The sequence below is a fragment of the Colletotrichum scovillei genome, assembly GCF_011075155.1.
Source record: "Colletotrichum scovillei strain TJNH1 chromosome Unknown Contig00010, whole genome shotgun sequence".
Taxonomy (NCBI): domain Eukaryota; kingdom Fungi; phylum Ascomycota; class Sordariomycetes; order Glomerellales; family Glomerellaceae; genus Colletotrichum; species Colletotrichum scovillei.
Genome location: NW_023336268.1, coordinates 4,209,028 through 4,228,857, shown reverse-complemented (window position 1 = coordinate 4,228,857; position 19,830 = coordinate 4,209,028). Strand labels below are relative to the sequence as shown.

The following is a 19,830-nucleotide window of genomic DNA, read 5'->3' as shown; positions in this document are numbered from 1 at the left end:
AACTCAGGGCCACTAGCCGCAGATTTCATATTGTACAACCTGTGGTTTGCTGAAGACATTTTGCTTTGTGGAATACACAACGTGGTTCTGACAAACCTTCGCCAGTGGGTGAACCCATCACCTTCAATGCATCAGACCTTCACACTGGGCCGCATAGATGAACGAAATGTTCACAACACAAATACTAAATCCCTCTTACCTTTGCAACCGATGGTCTAGCATGCTGAAGTCTCAGGCGCCGCTCATGCGATCCTTGTTGGACTGTATGTATACTGCTTAGATCGCCATGTCACCGTCTTCCAGTCTCTGATGGACGGGGACCTCCGCCGTTTTTGAATTTGAGTTCTATTCGAAATTCATTCAAGGTTGAGGAGCTTGATTCACCTCCTATCTCGCTAGCTGCCCTCGGAAAAGACGAGGAAGATACATGCATCCCCATCCAAGGATAACTTTTTTCTCGCAAGCCCACTTTGAGCAGAAGCTGCCAGAGTGCTTGTCCGCGATGACTGTACGACTGAGGCAGAAAGAAACCTCATAAGTAACTGATAACAACGACGTTGCGTGATGAGGAGTCGATTCAGAATGGTCGACGACTTGTACCCTGGAGCCAATCATGGCTGAGTCCATCCCGCCTTGCATACCCGAAATGCAACTCGAAAAGGAAAGGAGATTTTGCCATTTTGAAAGTGAATGAGACTGTAAAGGAAATGCGTGACGAGTACAATAACAATTTTGCAGGCCGTTCAGTGACAGCTTACCACGTCCAATGGCCGGGCTAAACCGGGGGTGAAAGGACGAGGCTAGGGTCCAGGCCTTTGGATGCCATGTTGCTGGGGCATCGCATCATTTGAAGCCTTTACATGATCTGATCCTGCGTCAAGCCTGCATGGACATCGGTGTCCATGCTATCACCGCCACCTTGAGCGTTGAGGTATCTGACGAAGCTCAGTCCCAATGGTCGGCCACCATATTGGTACCCCTGGAACTTGGCGATTGCAGTCTCTGCGGTTTCTGCAGAATCGAAACGAACTACACCAGTCCCACGGGAGCGGCCGCTCGGCTCGTACTGAATCTCGGCCTGCTCAACCTTTCCGATAGTCGTGAATAGCTCGACGAGATCCTCGTTGCTCGTGGACCAGGGAAGCTACCCAGTGTCAGTGTGATTTTACAGAGAACCGAGCAAGTGGACCTACGTTTCGTGTGTAAATGACCTCGCTGCGATCGGTTCCAGCGGTTGCGTAGTCAGTAAATGGGTTAGGAGGCACCGAAGGAGCGTTGCCGGCGTCGAAGCCGCCTGGGCCACCGGGACCGCCGGGACCGCCTGGGCCGGGGCCACCGCCGCCGAAACCCCCACGACCGTAGCCGCCACCACCAAAACCACCACGGCCGCCGCCGAAACCGCCTCGACCGTACCCGCCGCCGAAACCGCCTCGCATGCCACCGCCGAAGCCGCCTCGGCCTCCGAAGCCCATGGGCCCTCCCGCGCCAGCGAATCTGTCTTCGCGGACTTCAAGAAGACGCCCCTGCCAGTCATAACCGTTGAATTGCTGAATGGCGTTGCGAGCGTCGTCGGGGTTCTCGAATACGACGATTCCCGATCCTTTGGGACGGCCGTCAGGTCCTAGATGAACATCTGCGCGGATGACGACTCCGTTGCGAGCTAGCACATTTGATAGTAAGTCTCCAAGTTTCATCGCGAGGGGCACCAATAGGTCTGATTGGCGAAGAAGCTTTGAGTGTTCTACTTACCAGCCTGTCGGAACAGGTCCTTGAGGTCTTGCCAGCCCACAGTGTAGGGAAGCTGTGAGTAGTTGCCGTCAGTATCGGGAAGCGTTAGAATCCTACGTCAGAACTAGGGGGAACAAACGTTGGCAACATAGATCTGTCGACTGCCCCCTCCGGGATTGTAGCCGCCGCCACCACCGCCGCCGCCGAAACCACCGGGGTTCATCCCACCGCCGCCACCACCGAAGCCGCCGCGGTTGGCAGTGGCGCCGATGAAACGGGGTTCAGCTTCGCGATCCTATAAATGCATAGTTAGACAGTATTCGATGAACCACAAAACACTATTCAAAACGTACCTCTCGAACGTAGACAAGTCGACCCATGAGGTTCTGGTTGCTGAGAGTGGCCACAGCGTTCTGGGCTTGGTCCCGCGTCGCATATTCCACAATTCTGCAATTTCGCCGTTAGCATCTGCCGCGGTTGAATCCGAGATGGCATATGAACTTACCCGCATCCCTACATACACCCACGGACACAAGTCCCAACCCGTCAACCCAACGATTCCATCAATAGCCAGAGGGAAGAGTCCACAAAAGAAAAAACCAGCCATAGACTACGTGTAGAAGCCCACCTTCGACATTCCATTTGGAAGTAATAACACGTCGGCGAAGAGAACCTCTCCAGCTGTACCACCCCAACCAGTCAGCTTGCGCAACATGGGCCAAAGTGCAAAGGACTGCACTTACCCTGTCGCATGAAGTCCTTGAGATGATGCCACTTCACATCGTAGGAAAGATTGCCGACGTAGACGCGGCGATCCTGTTGAGACGTTTCCCTAATATTGCTCATCATTTGCTCGCGGGCGGCTGCGCGCTCCTCATACGATCGGTGTGGCGGTGCCCCTCCGTAGCCAGTGCTAGATCCTCCAGACGGAGCGCCGGTTCCAGTCATGGGGGAACGGTCTCTCCTTCCGCGGTATTCGTCTCTACTACGGGATCGGCTCCGAGGAGAAAAAGAACGGCGTCTTGATGCGCGGTTGGGACTGCGCGAACGTCCACGTCGAGGCGATCGAGATCTCTCCCTCTGTTGTAGATTAGCGATGAACGTCGCCATTGGCCGAAGCGTATATGCCCAGAGACTCTGTTGGTGTTTCGCAAGTCACTTGACGTTGGTGAGAAGTGGTTGGCAGTAAGCGTGATTTGATGGCATCAGCTTGGGTGAGGGGGTGAAATTTGGAGGCAGGGAGATGAATAAGGTAGGTAGGTAGGTAGGTATGTCTGCGAAGCAGAGAAGGTGCACCCGGAAGGCCAGCCGAATCAGTTCAGGCAGGCGCTGCACCACCTCCGACACTTTCCTCATCCCGAATGACCAGACGGAAACAAGCAAGCGTCGGTGAGTCGCATAGCCACTGCAACTCGAGAAATGAAGGTGCAGTCGTGATGGAGTGCCTGCTAAGCTTTGCCATCTTCTTCGAGACGGCGCGGCACAACTTGCGAGCAAGACGCTGGTGGGAAGGGAAACGGCGGCGGAGGCACAGACACCGGCTCGGGCGGAGAGGAACGGGGGAAACACAGGGCCAGGTACCGGCTCGACGAAGATTCCGGACGGACGCTTTGAGTTTGGGACAACAGAAGGAACTGGGGTGATCTTACACTCACAGGTCGATAGGTGTCGCCGGAGTCAGCTACAAGAGATTGAGTTAGTTGGAACTGCCGGAAAGCTAGGAGATTCCCAGAGTATATGGGACAAAAAAGCAATAGTAACAAGAGGAGATGGCTGGGGAGATAGGGAGGAGAGGGAGAGAGGAGGAGAGGAGGAGGAGAAGCAAGAGAAGGAGGGTACCGGCGAGGATATTTGGATACCTTACTCGAAAGGTGGGCAGCAGCGAAGAGGGACGAGGGGGGTACGAGGCCAGTCGGTGGAGAAGGAGTAGGAAGGAAATGCAGCTGGCGGACAGTACGCAAGGAAGAAATGGTATTCGCTCCGTCTTTCGTGCTCTCTCTTTCTCTTTCTCTCTGTAGAGGAGGGGGTGGGAAAGCGAGGGGGAGGCAGAAGGGAGGGGTGGGTGGGAGAAGGAGGATGTGGCGGGGAGGGGGGGACCATCAAGCCTATGTAAGGCAAGAGAGATATGGGCTGGGCTGAGGCAGGCCGGCGTTCTTCTCACACATATGTAAGGCCTGGCATGAAATGATGGATCAACGGATGGGGGGATGATTGGGAGTGAACGGTTGGGTGGATGGAGGGATGTCCGCATGTGTCCCAAGTCAGGTATGCGCGTGTACGAAGGGTGTACAAAAGGCAGGCAGGTAGGTAGGCATGAGCGAGCGTACGTATATGTAGGGTAAGGCTGGACAATACTCCGTACTGTCCTGTCCGTACTTGTCCAGGACAGCGACAGGAGGGAGTGTGTGAGGCGAGCGTAAGGTATGGTAAGGTAGGGGAGGTGACAGGAGCTGCTTGGAAGATGCTAGCTGCAGGACCTAGGGGGGTAGGAGAAGGGGGGTAGGGAAGTGTTCGTGACAGCAATGGACGTGGTTTCCAAGCTGGAGAGGTGTTGCGTCGTTTCGGACCAACATCCTCGAGGGATGGAGTCGGCCTGGGCTCCTACTCCGGGACGAGTATGGAGACAAGAATAGAGCTCCAGCTTCAACCCTGTGCCAGGACGGGTCAAGTGAACATGATGATGGAGTACATTTGGATCCAGAGAAGGCCCATGTAACAAGGCAAAAGACGAATTGGTAATCATATAGGAGGAGGGGAAGGAAGCGAGTGAAGCTCAGCGAGGGAAGGTACTTGAGGGCAATGAAGACACGGTGAAGTTGCAGCACGGTGGAGGATCAATGCTGGAAGGGGAAGCAGAACGCAGAGGTGTGAGAGTGACCATTCAAGGATAGATGGCAAGCCGCAAGCTGCGAGCCGCACGACGACAAGCTGGTGATGGTGGTGGTGATGGTGGTGGTGATGGTGGTGGTGGTGGTGGTGGTGCTGGGGGGGCAACAAAGCGTAGGCAATAAATTGACGGAGGAGAAAATGAGAGATTCGATCACGACTTACCCATTGTGACGGACGACTCGGGCGATGCGGAGAGAGAGAGAGAGAGAGAGAGAGGGAGGGGGTGAGAGCGGTAAAGATTGGTTGACGACTCGATACAGCGTATGTCGTGCCGTGTTGCGACGTGAGGCGTTGTTGGTTTGTTGTTGCTGCTGCTGTGTTGCTTGCCGTGATGCGATACGTTGTGAAGTGATGTGACGCGCGCGCGTTACTGTCCTGAAGAGATACCTGAGGTCGGGTCAGGCAAGGTCAGGTAATGCGTAGATGGAGAAGGGTGTTGAGGTAATGTGGGCGGCAGGAGCAAGGCGACCAAGGTCAGGTAAGGTAAGGTCAGGTCAGGTCCTGGCAGGGGAAAGGATGGGTAGCGCAAAAATAAAGGACAACGGGTCCAGTCTCCCCGCGCGTGTGTGCGTGTGCGTGTGTGTGTGTTTGCGTGTGTGTGTGTTTGCGTGTGGTGTGCGAGGTACGCGCGTGTGTGAGAGGTGAGAGAGAGGTGAGGGAGAGAGAGAGAGGAAGAGGTTGGGCGGGTACCTAAGTGGTAAGGCACTAAGTGAGTGAGTGAGTGACTGACTGACTGACTGCGCGTGTCGCCGACGGTGTGGTGTAAAGGTGTGTGAGTGGACAGTGAGGTGGGCGGCGAAAGCAAAACGGAAAGGAGTGATTCGACACGAGCTGGGTCGGAAGAACCTCAACGACGCGGCTTTGGAAGCTGTGGCGCTCGCGTGGGGGCGGCGTCACTAGTCCCTTGGAAGCTTGGATCCAGACGGTATTGTTGGTGACTGGAGCTGAGGAAAGGTAGATAGATTGCTTACCTGAGGTGAGCTACCTGACCGTGAGCCAAAGTAAGGTCGGTGAGGTATGCTAGCTGCCTAGGTAGAGCAAGGTGGCCATCGGTCAGTATTCAGGCTCCAAGCTACGTAGTAAGGCGGTTTATCCAACGCTGAAGATGCTAAGGTAACTGACAGAGGTGAAGTGGGTTTGCTGAGGAAGGTGTGATGATGCCAATGGAAGGATGGAGGTGCCCAATTGTATGGAGCACTGGATCGATGGATGGGGAACTTTTTGGCGAGGGAAGAAGGTAAGGTGAGGTAAGGTAAAGAGGCACGGAGGATGTTGTGCCTTTCCGGTCTGCTAAGAAAGAAAGGAAAAAAAAAAGGCGAAATGCACGAGAGACACGGTACCTACCTAGGTACGGCAAGGTAGGTATGTACTGAGGTACGGAGTAATGTGGGCAACAAACCCGGGCGAGGCCATCTCGGCGCGACTGCAGCCAATTAGGAGCTTGGGAGCTCAAGAGGGAAGGCAGGCTCGAAGAGCGCCAGACACCATCAGGCACCTATCATGTTGGTGGTCAAGCTTGACGCCTTCCATACCTTGCCATACTTCTCATCTTGATACAAAGACCTAGAAGATGATACAAGCAAAGCAGGTGGACTGTGAAAGTACAGCGGCTACCTAAGCATCTTAGGTATCGGATTTCATGATTTCTCACCTGTCCCGCCTACCTGCACCTACCTTACCTTAGATACGGATATACCACGCATTGCTTACCTTGTTAGGTACTCAGGTACATTAGGGTAAGATTCACTACCTTACTCCGTAAGGTACGCAGTACCTGTGTCTCGTCGTCAAGACGGGACAATCAAGGTACCTAAACTTCTTGGACCTTCTATACGGTACTCACTTTGGATTCGACGTTGCGCCCGTAGCTCCCATCTTGATCCGTGCATAACCCGACGACTCTCCCACGGAAACGAGCTTTTCCACGTTCATTGGCCATTGGTGAGCTGTGCCTGTGGAGAAGAGCTGCAGGTAATCATGTAATTAATGTGAACACTGAACAGGCACAGCAGATGGCGGAGCTCCAGTACCCTTAGATGACGAATCATGTTGGTGGAGAGAATTGTCCAATTCGTTACGAATACTGCCTAAGCACCGGGAATGCATCATGCTCTTCAATTTGGCAGCTTGCTGCAGCTACTACCATCTACGAAGTACCTACCCAGGTACGGCAAGGTAACATCGACTATTACACTACAGAGCACGCAGCATTGGCAACTCAGCTAACACCACCCCCATGAGTACCTACCTGCTATGCACAGTAGTAGTGAGGTCTGAAGGTCCCGAATGGTGGCAGAAATGGATACTTCCCGACATTTGACATCGAAACTACCATTGTCAAGTTACCATACTACTAGCATCTATCTACGGATGCCAAGAAAGCACCACCAGCCACAGACCCTGCAAATGGGAGTCATTTGACATTCGTTTCACTTCGTTTGCTTTATCCCCCGAAGAAATCTCAGCCAGCCCTACAGGCTGCCTCGCGCATAAGGTAGGTAGGAACATGAATTGCCAAAGAGTCGAAAAGCTTGACAGCATCGCGGTTTGAGACATGGCACGGCCAAGGGACCTTGAGGTTCATGGAAGATACCTACTACGCTAAGTGCCTGCTTGCCTACCTCAAGGTCCTTCCCCACTCTGTCTACCAAGGTATCACATCTCCAGGACTCTCCTCCCTGTCCAGTCGCAACCTTGAGGGCCATCGCGATAGCTCTGCAGTCTCTGCAGCCTCTGCTGAGAGTCGGTAATATCCAGTCTTCCACAACGGGTTGAATCATGACACCATGTAAAAAGTACGGTCCATTGGGTGTTTTTTTGACAAAAGCCGGCGGGAGAGCCTTGATGTGGATCGAAAAGCACGTCTAACTGTGCAGCACTGCAGCATCCCATCAGCTCGCCGGCGACTACCTTAGTACCTCAACCGTTCTGCTCTGTTTCCCACCCGAATACGACCTTGCCTATTAGTATCAATGCATTTCCTTGGCCCGTCGATGTGGTGGACTATTACTTATTCGTGCATACCTTTTCGGAGTTGGCTGCGACGGATGGCTCACCAAGACGCGAACACAGCCTAATGATACTGTGCACATAAGGTAAGTAGATCGGGCCCTTTATTTACAACTGGAAGGGGCGTGTTATAGTGTTCAAGTAGCCACATCGATGTGGGTGCGTAAATGTGGCCTGAATCACAGCATCTGGAAAGCAATCCAATCAGTCTAGTTGCTTGAATGGACCGCCATATTGGCGCAGATGCTGTGTTACCATGGTGAGAAAATGAGGCGTCCCGCAGTGACTACTAGGTAAGGTAGGTTGCCTCTTACTCGTCCTTACTGAGGACAACCCGAGGGAGGTTTCCTTACCTATTCGACTACGTCCCAATTAGGTACCCATAGGGAGGCTTCAATATGTATTCTTCCCAGCTTTTCATGTTCTTCGATGGTACCTTACTTACGGCTCTTGATTCATAGACCATGTGTCGTTAACCTTTTAGCTTGGTAGTGGTGAATCGTTAATTGTCCTCAGTGAAGTATGCCGACTCAAAGACACAGGGTGAGGTACAGGGGGAGCTTAGCTTAATCCCTGGAGCAATTGGAGTGCATGTACTACGTATGTCGCCCGGGCGGGTTCACCCGAACCATTCGGGATGGCTTAGCTTAGGAGAGGGACGGGCAAAAAAAAAAAAAAAAAAACCCTCTAGAATCAGCCAACGTTCGTCGAAACCACAGGTTTGCAATACCCGTATGTCAAAGAGCCCGCTTCCTGCTCCCCCGTCGCCATGTCCGTTCCTTGCCGTTCAAGTGCCAGATTGGCCTTCCGCTCCCTGCGTCAATGTCCGAGAGCTTCCGCAATCGCGCCTCGGACGACTCGTGCCTACCATTCCTACGACCACCCGGATCCGATAACAACCTTCCACCCCCACGAATCGACGATCCTCTCCGCCGCGTATAAGCATGTCCCAGAGTATGGCTTCTCACAAAAGGCCCTCGCCCTCGGCGCCAAGGACACGGGATACCTTGACATCAGCACCAGCGTGCTGCCGGACGGTCCTTTCAGCTTGATTCGTTACCACCTCGTCACAAAACGTGAAGGCCTGGCCAACAAGGAGAAGGAGTTGTTCGGAGAGAGCTCGCAAGTTGGTGTCAGTGAAAAAGTAGAACTCCTCGCCTGGGAGCGGCTTTTAGAGAATAAGACCGTCATCGACCGATGGCAAGAGGTGAGTACCACTCCTTTCTAGAGTCTGCTTGGGTCACTGTTCTGGCTTGATACTTATGATGGATGCAATAGGCCCTGGCGGTTATGGCACAACCGAGCTATGTGCCTGCTTCCCTCAAGGAACTCGCCAAGTTGGTCGATGAGATCTGGTTCCTTTCCGGCGACACTGCCGTCGACCCCTCATGGTATACCAAGCGCGCCAGCCTGTCCATGATCTACGCGTCGAGCGAGTTGTTCATGACCAACGACAAGTCGGCCGGTTTCAAAGACACCAGAGACTTCCTGCGGCGGCGACTGAGTGAGGTCAAGGAAGCTGGTGGTGTTATGGGTTCTCTTGGACAGTGGGTTGGGTTCACAGCTAGCGCGGGTGTCAACGTCCTGAGGAGCAAGGGGATTCGAATCTAGGCCTCCTCAGCGGCAACGATATGTGTATAACAGGAAATACCGAGGCCGAGGTCTCGCTTTGTATGCTATTGTATATTATTGTTTCTAGTACGCGGACCTTGTTACCCGCTGATGATGTCCCTGACGCCCTTCCAGCCAGCCATCTCACTAAATGCTGAGCCCACACGTCCTAACTAAGGTAGATGAGCCCTTATCCATGACTATGAGGAGGGGGGGGGGGGGTATATTGCCCAAACGCCTGTCACTGCCAAGAAATCGCTTGTCCCTTCACCCGCGCTTTTTGATAACCGAAAACTGATTGACTTGAACGCCGTTGCTTATGGAATTGTGAACGAAGCTAGCCAGCTGTGGCATCAAACCAACGTCCGCTGCCGGGGGTCGGTTAAACTGTTACGTATGTTAGCCGCAACTCAGAGAGGAGCAAAGCGAGGGCTGTCCTCCAAAGTAGAACAACGCACCGGATGATCTTGACGTCCTTGTCAAGCGTGGCTCGTCCTTCAATCGCATTTGGTGTAATCATGATGTACTGACGGGATACGGAGCGTCTAGCAGCGGTGATCTGAGAAGGGGTTCTTGTTAGCATGGTAGATACAATTACACGACAATTACACGAACAGGAATCAGACTTACAAGCATGTTTGTGCTGATGGTACGGTTGACATTGTCCATGAACACATCAAATTCGTCCAGACATCGCAGGGGCGAGCCCATTGCCTCCCAAATGGCCAGCAGCATGCAGATGGATGAGAATGATTTCTCACCACCTGACAACGTCTTTGTGCTCCGGCCAGCAGTGCCCTTGCGGGTTTCATCTGGTTCCACGAAGAGTTGCAGCCGGCGCTGCGGATGGTCTATGGCAAGCTTGCCCCTGAAACCTCGCTCGCTCAACAAGTACTGGAAGCAGATGCGAGCACGTGCCGAGATATGTCGCTGGAACAGTCGCCACCTGTTGAGTCGATCTTCCAGATTGAGCTTGCCTGCCGCCTGCTCTTCCTGCTGGCCCTTATAGAGTTGCTGTGAAGCTTCATATGCAGCCTCAGCCCTAGCCGCACGTTCCTTGATCTCCTCGTCCGACGCTCCCAATCTTTGAGCCCTCTTCTCCAGCTGTTGGTGAATAACAGCGTACTTGCTTTCGATACTCCTGTGAGTTTCGCCTTCCTCGATGTACACTCGCTGCGGCGCCTTGTCCATGGCTTGTTGAGTGAAGTTGGCGACCACTTCAGCTTGTTCGTCACGCCTCGTTTCTGCTCGTTCTTTCTCGAGGACCGCATCATCACGGTCCTGGAACGCGCGATTTTTTTCGAGAACTGCCATTTTACGCAGGTCTTCCGCTTTCTGGACTGCGAGTTGCAACTTCGTAATTCGAGCCTGAAAGTCTTTCATTCTCCCCTTCTCATCGGCAAGCGTCCTCTTGCACTCTTCGCATTTCTTATTGAGTTCATCTTGTCGCAGTCGCATTTCGCCATATTGGGTTCCGTGATGCTCTCGTTCGGCTTTTATCTTCTCCAACTCTTCCCGGAGAGAGATAAGGCGACCATCTGCTCCTTCGTATTGGTCCAATTCAGCAGAGATATTCTCAATCCTGGCCTGGACCCGCAACAACTTCCGCTCCAGCGATTTCCCCTGTTGTTGCTGGTTATTGAGAGCGGCGTTGCATTTTGCGACTGTCTGGTCGAGCTCCCGCCGCTTCAGCTCTATCGAGCGTAAGTCCCCACGTAGATGAGCCAACGATTCCTTTGCCAGACTGATTTGTGTTTGGTCGTCAGACTTCATCCTAGGCGCCCGGGGGAAGGGGTTGATAGTCCCTGTGTTATATCCTGCACCGCTTGACCGGGCCATGCGAAGGCCGAAACCTCTCTTACCCGCGCCATCATGGAGAGAAATACAAGCTTGGACGTTTGGAGGAGGTGAATCGCTCATCATGACATCTTCTGCCTTCGTCCTCTCTCTTATTAGAACGATTTTATCGATGGTGTGTGCCACAATGAGCTGACTGCGGACCCAATCATTGTCGAACTTGAGCACCCGGAGAACAGTGTCAAAGGCTGCGTCCGGCTCCCTCAAGTGGGTGTTAAGTGGCAGCCGCTTGCTGATGATGATTGGGGGAAAGCGCTGCAAGTTGACTTGTTGCATGAGTTTTGTCAGTCGTTGTTGGTCAGACTTGTTGGATACAAGAAAGCCATCCAGCGTTGCGCCAAATACCGTCTCCAAAATTGGGGACCACTCAGGTTGAGTGAGCTGAACATGGGCTCCAATGGGTCCAACGGGCTTTTCGTGAAACCCGTTTTCTCGCTCGATCGCTTGAAGAAGGAGAGGTATCTTCTTATCATAAGCAGCCCAGACAGAGCCTCTGTTCTGCTCCAGGCTGCGCAAACGTCCCTCGGCTGAGGTAATTTCCGCCCTCTTCCTGTCGACATCGGCCTTGCCCCCTTGCAAGGCGCTCTGGGCACGATTTAGTTCTGCCCTGAGTTGCGGTACTGTGTCATTCTCGTCGGCGATTTGTTGTCTAATCGTAGACTCTTCTGCTCTTGCTTCATTCAGAAGACCCTCTTGTTCCTGGCGGGCGCTCCCAGCTCCAGCGCCCAGTCGCTGCTCCTCGGCGTCAATCTTGGTCTCAAACTCAGCCACCCCTTGTCCGGCGCTTTTGAGCCGTTGTTGAACATCTCTGAGTTGATGGTGTATGTCGGTGACGGATTGCTTGGCCTCTTGGTACGCTTCGTCGGCGAGGGCGATACTTTCCTGGATAGTACCGGCTTCCTGTGATTCCGTTTCGACTGCACCTTGAGCGCGCTCAAGGTGCTCATCGCGCTGACTTAAAGCCTGTGTTGTGTGCTCAATGAGCATAGTAGCGCGTTGGATTTCCCTGTCCAGAGCAGCGACCTCATCGTTGTACTTGAGGAGCACATCTTCTTGCTCAGCTACCTGTGACCAGTAAAGTTGGTTACGGAGACGACGGTATGTCTTTCTCATTTCTTCGTTCTTCTGAGCAATGTCCTTGAGCTTCTGTGCCTCCGAATGCTCTCTCTTCGCTCGACGGACATGTTCCTCTAGGCTCGGTAGCTTTGCCTCGTGACTCTCGAGAATTTCCGTCAGGAGTTTGTAGTCGTTGTCAAGCTGTTCGAGCTGGACACCTCGAACAAAAAATTTGTACTTCATAGAGGGTGATGAAGAATTCAGAAATTGTCGGGCATTGTCCTGCGATAGAACGTTGAGTGGATTGTCAACCTGCAGAGCCCAATACTCAGAGATCTCATCAACGTCGGCCTTCTTTGTAGAAATTGTTTTCCCAGTCGCACTCTTCAGCTTGAAGCCACTGGCGCCAGCCCTGGAGAAATGGCGTTCGACTCTGATGGTTTCGCCGTACAGATCGGGCTGGTAGGCGTCAATGCCCTGGTTCTTGATCCTCACAATGATGACAGAATTGTCTCTCCCTTCCTTGATAAAACTCTTGAGACTTCCACCTCTGTTGGTGGAGCTAGCCTTGCCACCCAGACACAAGGTTAGGGCTGTGAGGACTGCACTCTTGCCACTTCCATTCTCGCCGACGATGAAATTGATCAGGGGACCGAGCTCGACAAAGAGGCGCTCGTGGCACATGAAGTTGATGCACTCGACACTCTCAATAATACCGTTCTCGGCAGCATGGTTGTCCCCGATGCGCTGCGGCCGGCTTTTGATTTTCTGCGTAGCACGCTGATCGTCTTGATCCTCGTACTGCAAGTGCCTGAAACCATCGTCCCGGGCGATTTCGTATTGGGTTCGGGGAGGCGATTCACGGCCGGCTTGTCCGTCTTCCTCTTCTTCGCCCGCACCGTCTTCGCTTCCGGAGCTTGGGGATTCGTCCCTTGGGGGGATCGACTTGGTCGGCTGAGCAGTGTTTGATAGTCGAACCCGCTTTGACTGCAGAATTCCAGAAGTGTCAGTCGATCTCATCGGTAATATTCTGAAGTCATATTCTTGGAGAAACCTACGGGTGCGTCCTGAGCGAGGTTGGACTTTTTTTGCCGTACCTCAATCAGCTCCTCCTCCTCCTCCTCCTCCTCCCCGCCGCCTGCTTCCAAGACGGCGTGGGATCTCTTCGCGGGGGCCATGACGAGTAGCTCGGAAGATGCGCCTGCGTTGAGATCTTGCAGCGTCGGGCAGTATAAATTCAGTGCGCCTATCGCACTGGGCGTCGATAAAGGTGGACGCAGATTTTGGGTACCTGTCGTTGGATAATTTGGGCTGTAGCCTTCCGGATTGAACGACCACGAAAGCTTCGTGCGACGCGTCGGATGGCGGAACGCGAATGTGTGGTTGTACGCGGTGGGGGCTGAGGTAAGGTAAGGTAAGTTAACCTGGAAGGTATGTCTGGCTGCACCTTCCATTAATCGAGCACTTAACGCGTACAGTGCTCCGGGCAGGCATTTCTCAAAGTTACTGTGCTAAGGTACCTTACCTTAGGTGACCGGGGCTTTTGTGGGGCGCTCTTCTGAAGGACGATTCTCTTTGCCATAGGCAGGTGTTCCTGCACCAATAGTCTCGAAGGTCTGGGATGCAGTTACCATCGAATGAGCTCTATCAAATAGATAGATCGAGGTGAACAATTCAGGCAAGGCAAGCCTGCACACTCCAGATTAAAGGTCTACTGGTGTGCAATCACGAATTTAATGCGAAAGTCCTCAAGAATTCTCGAATATCTTTCGAAATCGCTTGGCTTCCATTGAAAGAAGTCATCCAACCTCCACTCAAAATACCAGCCCTGCCTGCGACTGAGTAAATCACGAGCTAAAACCTACGGCTCTGCCACAACAGAATAACAGCAACAACAGCTTTGTCCGCTGTCTGCGCGTTTACAACTTCATCTGGCGAGCCAAGGTATCTCGAAGCTATTGGTCATGGCTGATTCACAACGAGGAGCTGGAGAAGCAGGGGACCGCAACGAACAAAATGTTCCCGACCTGCGAGAAAATTGCGTCGAGTATAGCATTTTTTTTGTTGACCCCAACGCCTCGAGTAATCCCCTGAAGCAACTTTCCCGACTCGAAGATCTGCGAAAAACTGCTTTGCAACTTGCAAACTCCCTGACCACAGACTATATTTGGCAAAAGGGCCATTTCACTCTCGATGTGGTTACAGAGCAAGGTTTGTCCTCCCCCCAGAATGATTCATCTTTAAAATTTGAGTGCTGAGACTCCGATAGGCAACTCGTTTCTCCGAGGAACCACTGACTACGGAGATTCGATTGAGGACGAATGGCTGATTGTCTTTATCCTCAGAGAGTTTTCCAAAGTTCAACCCACTGCATGGATCCGTGTATTTGACGCTGATGGGGAGTTTCTCCTCATAGAGGCGGCCAACGTTCTTCCAAAATGGTTGAGTCCTGAGACAGACCAGAACCGTGTTTGGATTAATAATGGCCGTCTACGAATCATCCCTCACACAACCGAAGACGGCACTAAAACCCGGCTGTTAGCACTATCGGACGCTTTGCGCGTCATAAAATCCACCGCCGACTCTCTCTTGCACTCGGAGTTCATAGAGGCTGAGGCTTTTTATCGCCTTGAAAAGTACCCTGGCCAGATTCACGAGTCCATACACCACTCGCTCGTGACAATTCCTCGAAGACTTGTCCACGTCCTACGCCAAACTCCCAAGGCCGTTGCACCAGCTGTGGAGTCCTTCTACCTCCGCGATGCGCTAGATCTGAACACTCTCCTGTCCAGCAAAACGAATCTTACTTTTCCCCCGGTTGATCTTGTCACAGTGAGCGTCAGATTTACCAGGGTTTTGTTCGCCCAACTCAGATCGCAAAGGTTCGAGCCTCCTGTCCCTTGGACTGGTCTTATTCAACGGGTCGAGGGGGTCGAGCACACACATTTGGAGATGGGCATGAAGCTCACATGTGGGTTCGAAATAATGCTCAACAATGTTGACAAGGCCGATAGTCGTGAAGCCAGGGCGGCTAGTATCACTGTAGAGGACCTTGAGGAGGATGGAGATTCAGTGCTCCCTACAGACGAGCAAATTCGCAGCTGGAAGGACGCCGGTCGCGATGATGACGAGTCCTGGATGGACATCAACTACGAAGACTTTGAAAGAGAGCTTTCAGGACGCCAAGGCGGGACGAAATCTCAGCCGATTTCAAGCTTTGGAGATGCCACAACACAAGCAGACCTGCGCAAAATCGTCTCCCGGTTCGAGGCCTTTCTCAACGATGAGAATGCAGGACTAGACGGTGCCGAGATCGATGAAATGGACATTGATGACGATGACGACGACGACGGATCCGAGGGCATGGAGACAGACGAAGATGACGAAGACGAAGACAAGGCGGTCAGCTTTGACGAAGCGGAATTCTCTCGTATGATGAGAGAAATGATGGGACTAGCACCCGCAGAGCTCGACGTTCGTGATGTTCCAAGCAAATCGCCTGCGGCAAGAGAGAATACTAAACCCGTCGGGCGAGGCGAGGAACCTGACGGTGATGACCTTCGGAAGCTTACCGCTGAGTTGGAAGCTGAGCTCAATGAACACGGTGCTCTAAAGTTGGACCAACCTCGAGACAGGGCCCTAATTCAGAAAGGGAAGGGGAAAGGCAGTGGGCCTGGATCAAGCAATGATGATGAAGAGGCAGATGACGAAGTTGACATTGACTATAATCTAGCCAAGAACCTCCTCGAAAGCTTCAAGGGTCAGGGTGGTATGCCGGGTCCGGCTGGAAACATTCTAGGCATGATGGGACTTCAGCTTCCGCGAGACGAGGACGACAACGCCGGGGAAGGCAAGAAGAAGCCATGAAGACAAACGCCCAAGATCTTATAGGTCATTAATCAGTCTTTATTGAAACGACGAATACATCTTCCTCCAGGAAGCAACCGTACGCCAGGCTCTAGACGTGTCTTTCCCAAAGTATGTTCTAAGAATGTTCGTTCATCATAAGCATCACCCTTCGATACACGACCATCTTTTACTAGTCGGACGATTCCCCGCTCTTCGACCGTTTCTTGGCCGGGCTTGATTCGCCGCTTGGTCTTCTTCCCCTCCTTGTGCCGGCGTCATCAAGAGCATCAAGCTGCGCCAGTATAGTGTTCAACCTCTTTCGTGCCTCCAGCTCGCGTCCGCTGATGTCTTTTTGCGGGCGGAAGTATGTTCTCGCAATGTGCGTGATTGTATGGTAGCAGTCGTACAGCAGCAGTCGGACATGAGCTCTCTCCTTGTCCTCAATCAGATCCGAGGAAAACATTGGCATGGTGGTGTGTCGAGTGTTTAAGGACCCGTTGAATCCCGCAAGAAATTCACCACTGGGCTCACGACCGATATTGAGAGCAAATAGTGGATCTCCAAAGACGAAGTTGCTCCAATCCTTCATGCCAGCCATGACGATGCCATCGTCGTGTTGGTGAGCCAGTGACGCGCTGTCGTCTCCGGAATCCGAGCCGGTATCATACTCATCGCCAACCTCGCTACTTGCTTCACTACCGCGGCGGTCTGTGTGTTTTAGCCTTCCCTGCGGTCTGTACTCGGCCAGAGATGCGTCGTCTCCGGAGCCTCGTTTTCTTAACACAAGGGTGTTGACATCTTTGCCGACGTCAACAGCCACCAGCCGTGGTGTTTTGATTCCATCCAGCACATGCTCGAAACGCTTGAACTGCCGTCGGATGGCACTGTAACCCAACATTACTTGCATATCCTCCCCGTCACGAAGCACGGCCTCTAACATTGAATGGAAGGCCACAGTCCAGGAGTGGACGCCTCTTGATTCCATCAATCTCGCGGCGACATCTCGCCTCGTGGACTTCGCGGAGTCTGTAGCTGGTGATGGCGCACATGGAGGTAGAACAGCAAATGCAGGTCCGAATCGCCCAGTGGGTGACACTTGCTCGCAAAGCTGCCGGTATAATTGACCAGTTTGAAAATCAATTGTTCTTCGTTCGGCCGATGAGAGTGGTGGACTGAGTTCGGAGATGGGGATACCTAGCGTTGGCTTGACGAGATTATATTCGAGGCCCAGCTCGTTCGTGGCGGCCGTATGGGATATGAGGGTTGGAACCAGAGCCCGCAGTTCTTGTACCGCGACATCAGAACAATTCGTGGTTCCACTCTCGTAAGTGGCTATAGGAGAGGTTGACCAAGGCGAGTCTTCTGTTTCCGTAACTTTCTCACGGATAAGAGGCGTCTCGACAGTTTTGCCAGCAAGCCATCTCAATACGGCAGCCTCCGAGATGACGGAGGCTCGTTCGGATCGCAGCAGCTTGACCATGGGCGGCGGAGGAACGACGAGAACCAAGCTCGCTCCGGTGGAGACTTTGACTCCATAGACGCGTTGACAATGGACCGATGGCATCACCTGAACTTGTTGGACGGTGGCCTGGGGTACCAAACGGCTTATAACGGTCTGTATGGGCTTTGCCGGAGGAGGCGGCGCACACATGGACGTCGTTGACACTGTATTGTGATACAGGTTCTGCCCTATGGAAGGTCGATGCGTGACGGGCGGGATGCTGCAGGTTTGCGAAACGCTCTGGCAGGCGAATGGTATGCAAGGTGAAGTCGAGGTGTGAGTGCGGTGACACCGACCAGGAGCCATGTGGTAGGGGTTGGGCGAAGGAGCTAGATATAGCGAGTCCTCTACGGCTTCCCAGACGAAGGTGTGGGGGTTTGCAAGGTCGTGTTGCGGCGTAATCTGGACACACGGAGTGGTCCGGCCGGGGACTTTGGACATTTTCATGCCAACAAGGGCAACACCACGAGATCACTCCAATAGAAACGGGGTGTCTAGCGAGGCGGATTCGAAGGGTGAGCCGGCAAGTGAGGTTTACGGGGACTATTCGCTTATCTCATCCGAGCCGGATGGTGAGGAGGAGGATGATGATGATGACGGTAGCGTACTAGGTTTGCACATGAAATCACGGAAATATGAGTCGACCATAAGCGAAAGGATGTTCGGCGATGAGCAGAGCAGAGCTTGAGGGTGTTTGAGAGCCCAGGGGTGTGAAGGTCTGAGTGGAAAGGCCAATGCCAACGATGGAGTGAGTGAAGCTGGCCCACACACGAATCCTTGTTTCGCAAGAAAAGACGGCAACCGTCCGAACAGAGGTCGGGGCGGCACCTGTTTGAGCCAGCATAAGTGTCCCCGTACGCCTCAAAGGTGAAGATAAGACAGGTGAGAGGAACAGGGTAAGCTAAGCTATGCAGTTGCATTGCAGCGGTCGAGGCGAGAAGCGAGACATGATGGGCGGGCGGCGCAAAAACCAGGCTCAAGGACATGAGCTTGATGAGGTAGCCAAGCAATGAGGATGACCTTGAGCTGTTCCAGGACAAGCGAGATCGGTCGAGAACAAGCCAACACACGAGATGAACTAATGAGAAGGCGCAACAGGCGAGAGAGCAAGAGGTTGATAGACTAAGGCGCGATGGCTCGGTGGTGACGGGCGAGGCGTCGTACAAGGAGCAACACTGGCTGAATGGGTGGGAAGGGGGAAATGCGCTCAATGAGCGTGTGAGGAATAAGCGAGAGAGACAACACTAAGAAGCGACAACGTATAAGAAACGTATAGGCCGTCTGCTAACAACCTACCTTTCGCTAACAAGTTACTTTACCCATGAGGTGCGCAGGGAGGGAACAAGCACGCAAGACCCATGGACCTCCATGAGCATGTGTATGTGTGTGAGAGAGACTGACACGTAAGTGTGCACATACACGTACAGCAGACAGACGGAAAGGAAGAGGGAGGGGGGGGACCAAAAGAAAAAAAAAAACGATTGAAGAATTGTGAATGGATCTTACGGACATAGGCCGAGAAGAGAGATGAAGTACCGTAGTGTCGATGAAAAGGATGTCGGTAAAGGAGAAGACAGGCAGGGGCTAGAGAGGGGCTCTGCAACGCAGGATGCCAACAGCATACGAAAGAATGTGCTACTTGGGGTCAAGTCAAGCGAGGTTGCAGATGAACATCTTCTACTTCCCATAAAAGAGAGGATAAGCGTCGAGTCTGGACTAATCGTGCAGTTGACGATCTCCACAACCGCATAGCTTACCTACAGGCTACCTGACCTCACCTTATGCAGGCACTGGCAAGTGAGGTAGATATTTCTGCAATAAGTTCAAGGAGGAGCAGAGTGTGCGAGCCAGGAACACAGGTACAAGCTTGTCATTTTCCCGCGTTGTGGGAGAAAAAAAAAAGATGAAGATATGGTAGTCTGCGATCTGGGGAGGTGAGGTTGGTGAAGAAGTGGAACGAATGGAGGAAATCTATTCGCAGGGTTCTCATGATGGGACGGGGGCTAGGAGGTGGACAGGGAGCCCCCAGCGAGACTCTGCATCGTCAAGCGAGCCGGGGATTTGTTGATTGGATGCGATTAAGCGAAACTGGTGGGTCTCGGATCCCCGCCCGCAGCGTCGGGGCGGCCACCACCCACTCACCCACTCTTTTCTCATCTCATCTCACTGTTCCATTCTCACAGCAAGGTGCCTTAGCTCGAATACAGTGGACGGATACAGACCCATGCCAACGGATGAACAATCACCTCAAGATCCAAGGGCAGGCAAGGTGTTTTGAGATGAGATGGGAGCTTTGATACCCCGGATTGTCGTCAAATGCCAAGTAGCGA

At 53.0% G+C, this 19,830-nt stretch overlaps 5 protein-coding genes across 5 annotated transcripts; 2 read left to right on the top strand and 3 right to left on the bottom strand.

Annotated features, from left to right (window-relative positions):
* Positions 1-343: 343 nt before the first annotated feature.
* HER10_EVM0010386 (RNP domain-containing protein) lies at positions 344-5,895 on the bottom strand. Its single transcript, XM_035483119.1, has 10 exons — positions 3,568-5,895; positions 3,378-3,409; positions 2,472-2,808; positions 2,357-2,409; positions 2,234-2,241; positions 2,082-2,175; positions 1,868-2,023; positions 1,750-1,801; positions 1,194-1,660; positions 344-1,144 (listed from the first exon to the last, which is right to left on the bottom strand). Exons 1-10 carry the CDS (start codon positions 3,977-3,979, stop codon positions 857-859), a joined length of 1,899 nt encoding a protein of 632 aa, XP_035328430.1. The 5' UTR covers positions 3,980-5,895; the 3' UTR covers positions 344-856.
* A 2,423-nt stretch (positions 5,896-8,318) lies between these two features.
* On the top strand, positions 8,319-9,334 carry HER10_EVM0000770 (rpsU-divergently transcribed protein). The gene is made up of 2 exons (XM_035470538.1): positions 8,319-8,833; positions 8,905-9,334. Exons 1-2 carry the CDS (start codon positions 8,396-8,398, stop codon positions 9,235-9,237), a joined length of 771 nt encoding a protein of 256 aa, XP_035327544.1. The 5' UTR covers positions 8,319-8,395; the 3' UTR covers positions 9,238-9,334.
* Positions 9,335-9,453: 119 nt separating this feature from the next.
* HER10_EVM0006410 (RecF/RecN/SMC N terminal domain-containing protein) lies at positions 9,454-13,604 on the bottom strand (the record flags this gene model as incomplete). Its single annotated transcript, XM_035475994.1, has 4 exons — positions 9,454-9,624; positions 9,696-9,796; positions 9,868-13,137; positions 13,209-13,604. 4 exons carry the CDS (start codon positions 13,602-13,604, stop codon positions 9,591-9,593), a joined length of 3,801 nt encoding a protein of 1,266 aa, XP_035328092.1. The 3' UTR covers positions 9,454-9,590.
* A 180-nt stretch (positions 13,605-13,784) lies between these two features.
* HER10_EVM0011805 (uncharacterized protein) lies at positions 13,785-16,182 on the top strand. The gene is made up of 2 exons (XM_035481224.1): positions 13,785-14,361; positions 14,420-16,182. Exons 1-2 carry the CDS (start codon positions 14,115-14,117, stop codon positions 16,015-16,017), a joined length of 1,845 nt encoding a protein of 614 aa, XP_035328551.1. The 5' UTR covers positions 13,785-14,114; the 3' UTR covers positions 16,018-16,182.
* A 7-nt stretch (positions 16,183-16,189) lies between these two features.
* HER10_EVM0002332 (uncharacterized protein) lies at positions 16,190-18,962 on the bottom strand (the record flags this gene model as incomplete). The annotated part of the gene is made up of 1 exon (XM_035472048.1): positions 16,190-18,962. The coding sequence occupies exon 1, from the start codon at positions 17,945-17,947 to the stop codon at positions 16,190-16,192; it is 1,758 nt and encodes a 585-aa protein (XP_035327674.1). The 5' UTR covers positions 17,948-18,962.
* Positions 18,963-19,830: the final 868 nt, after the last annotated feature.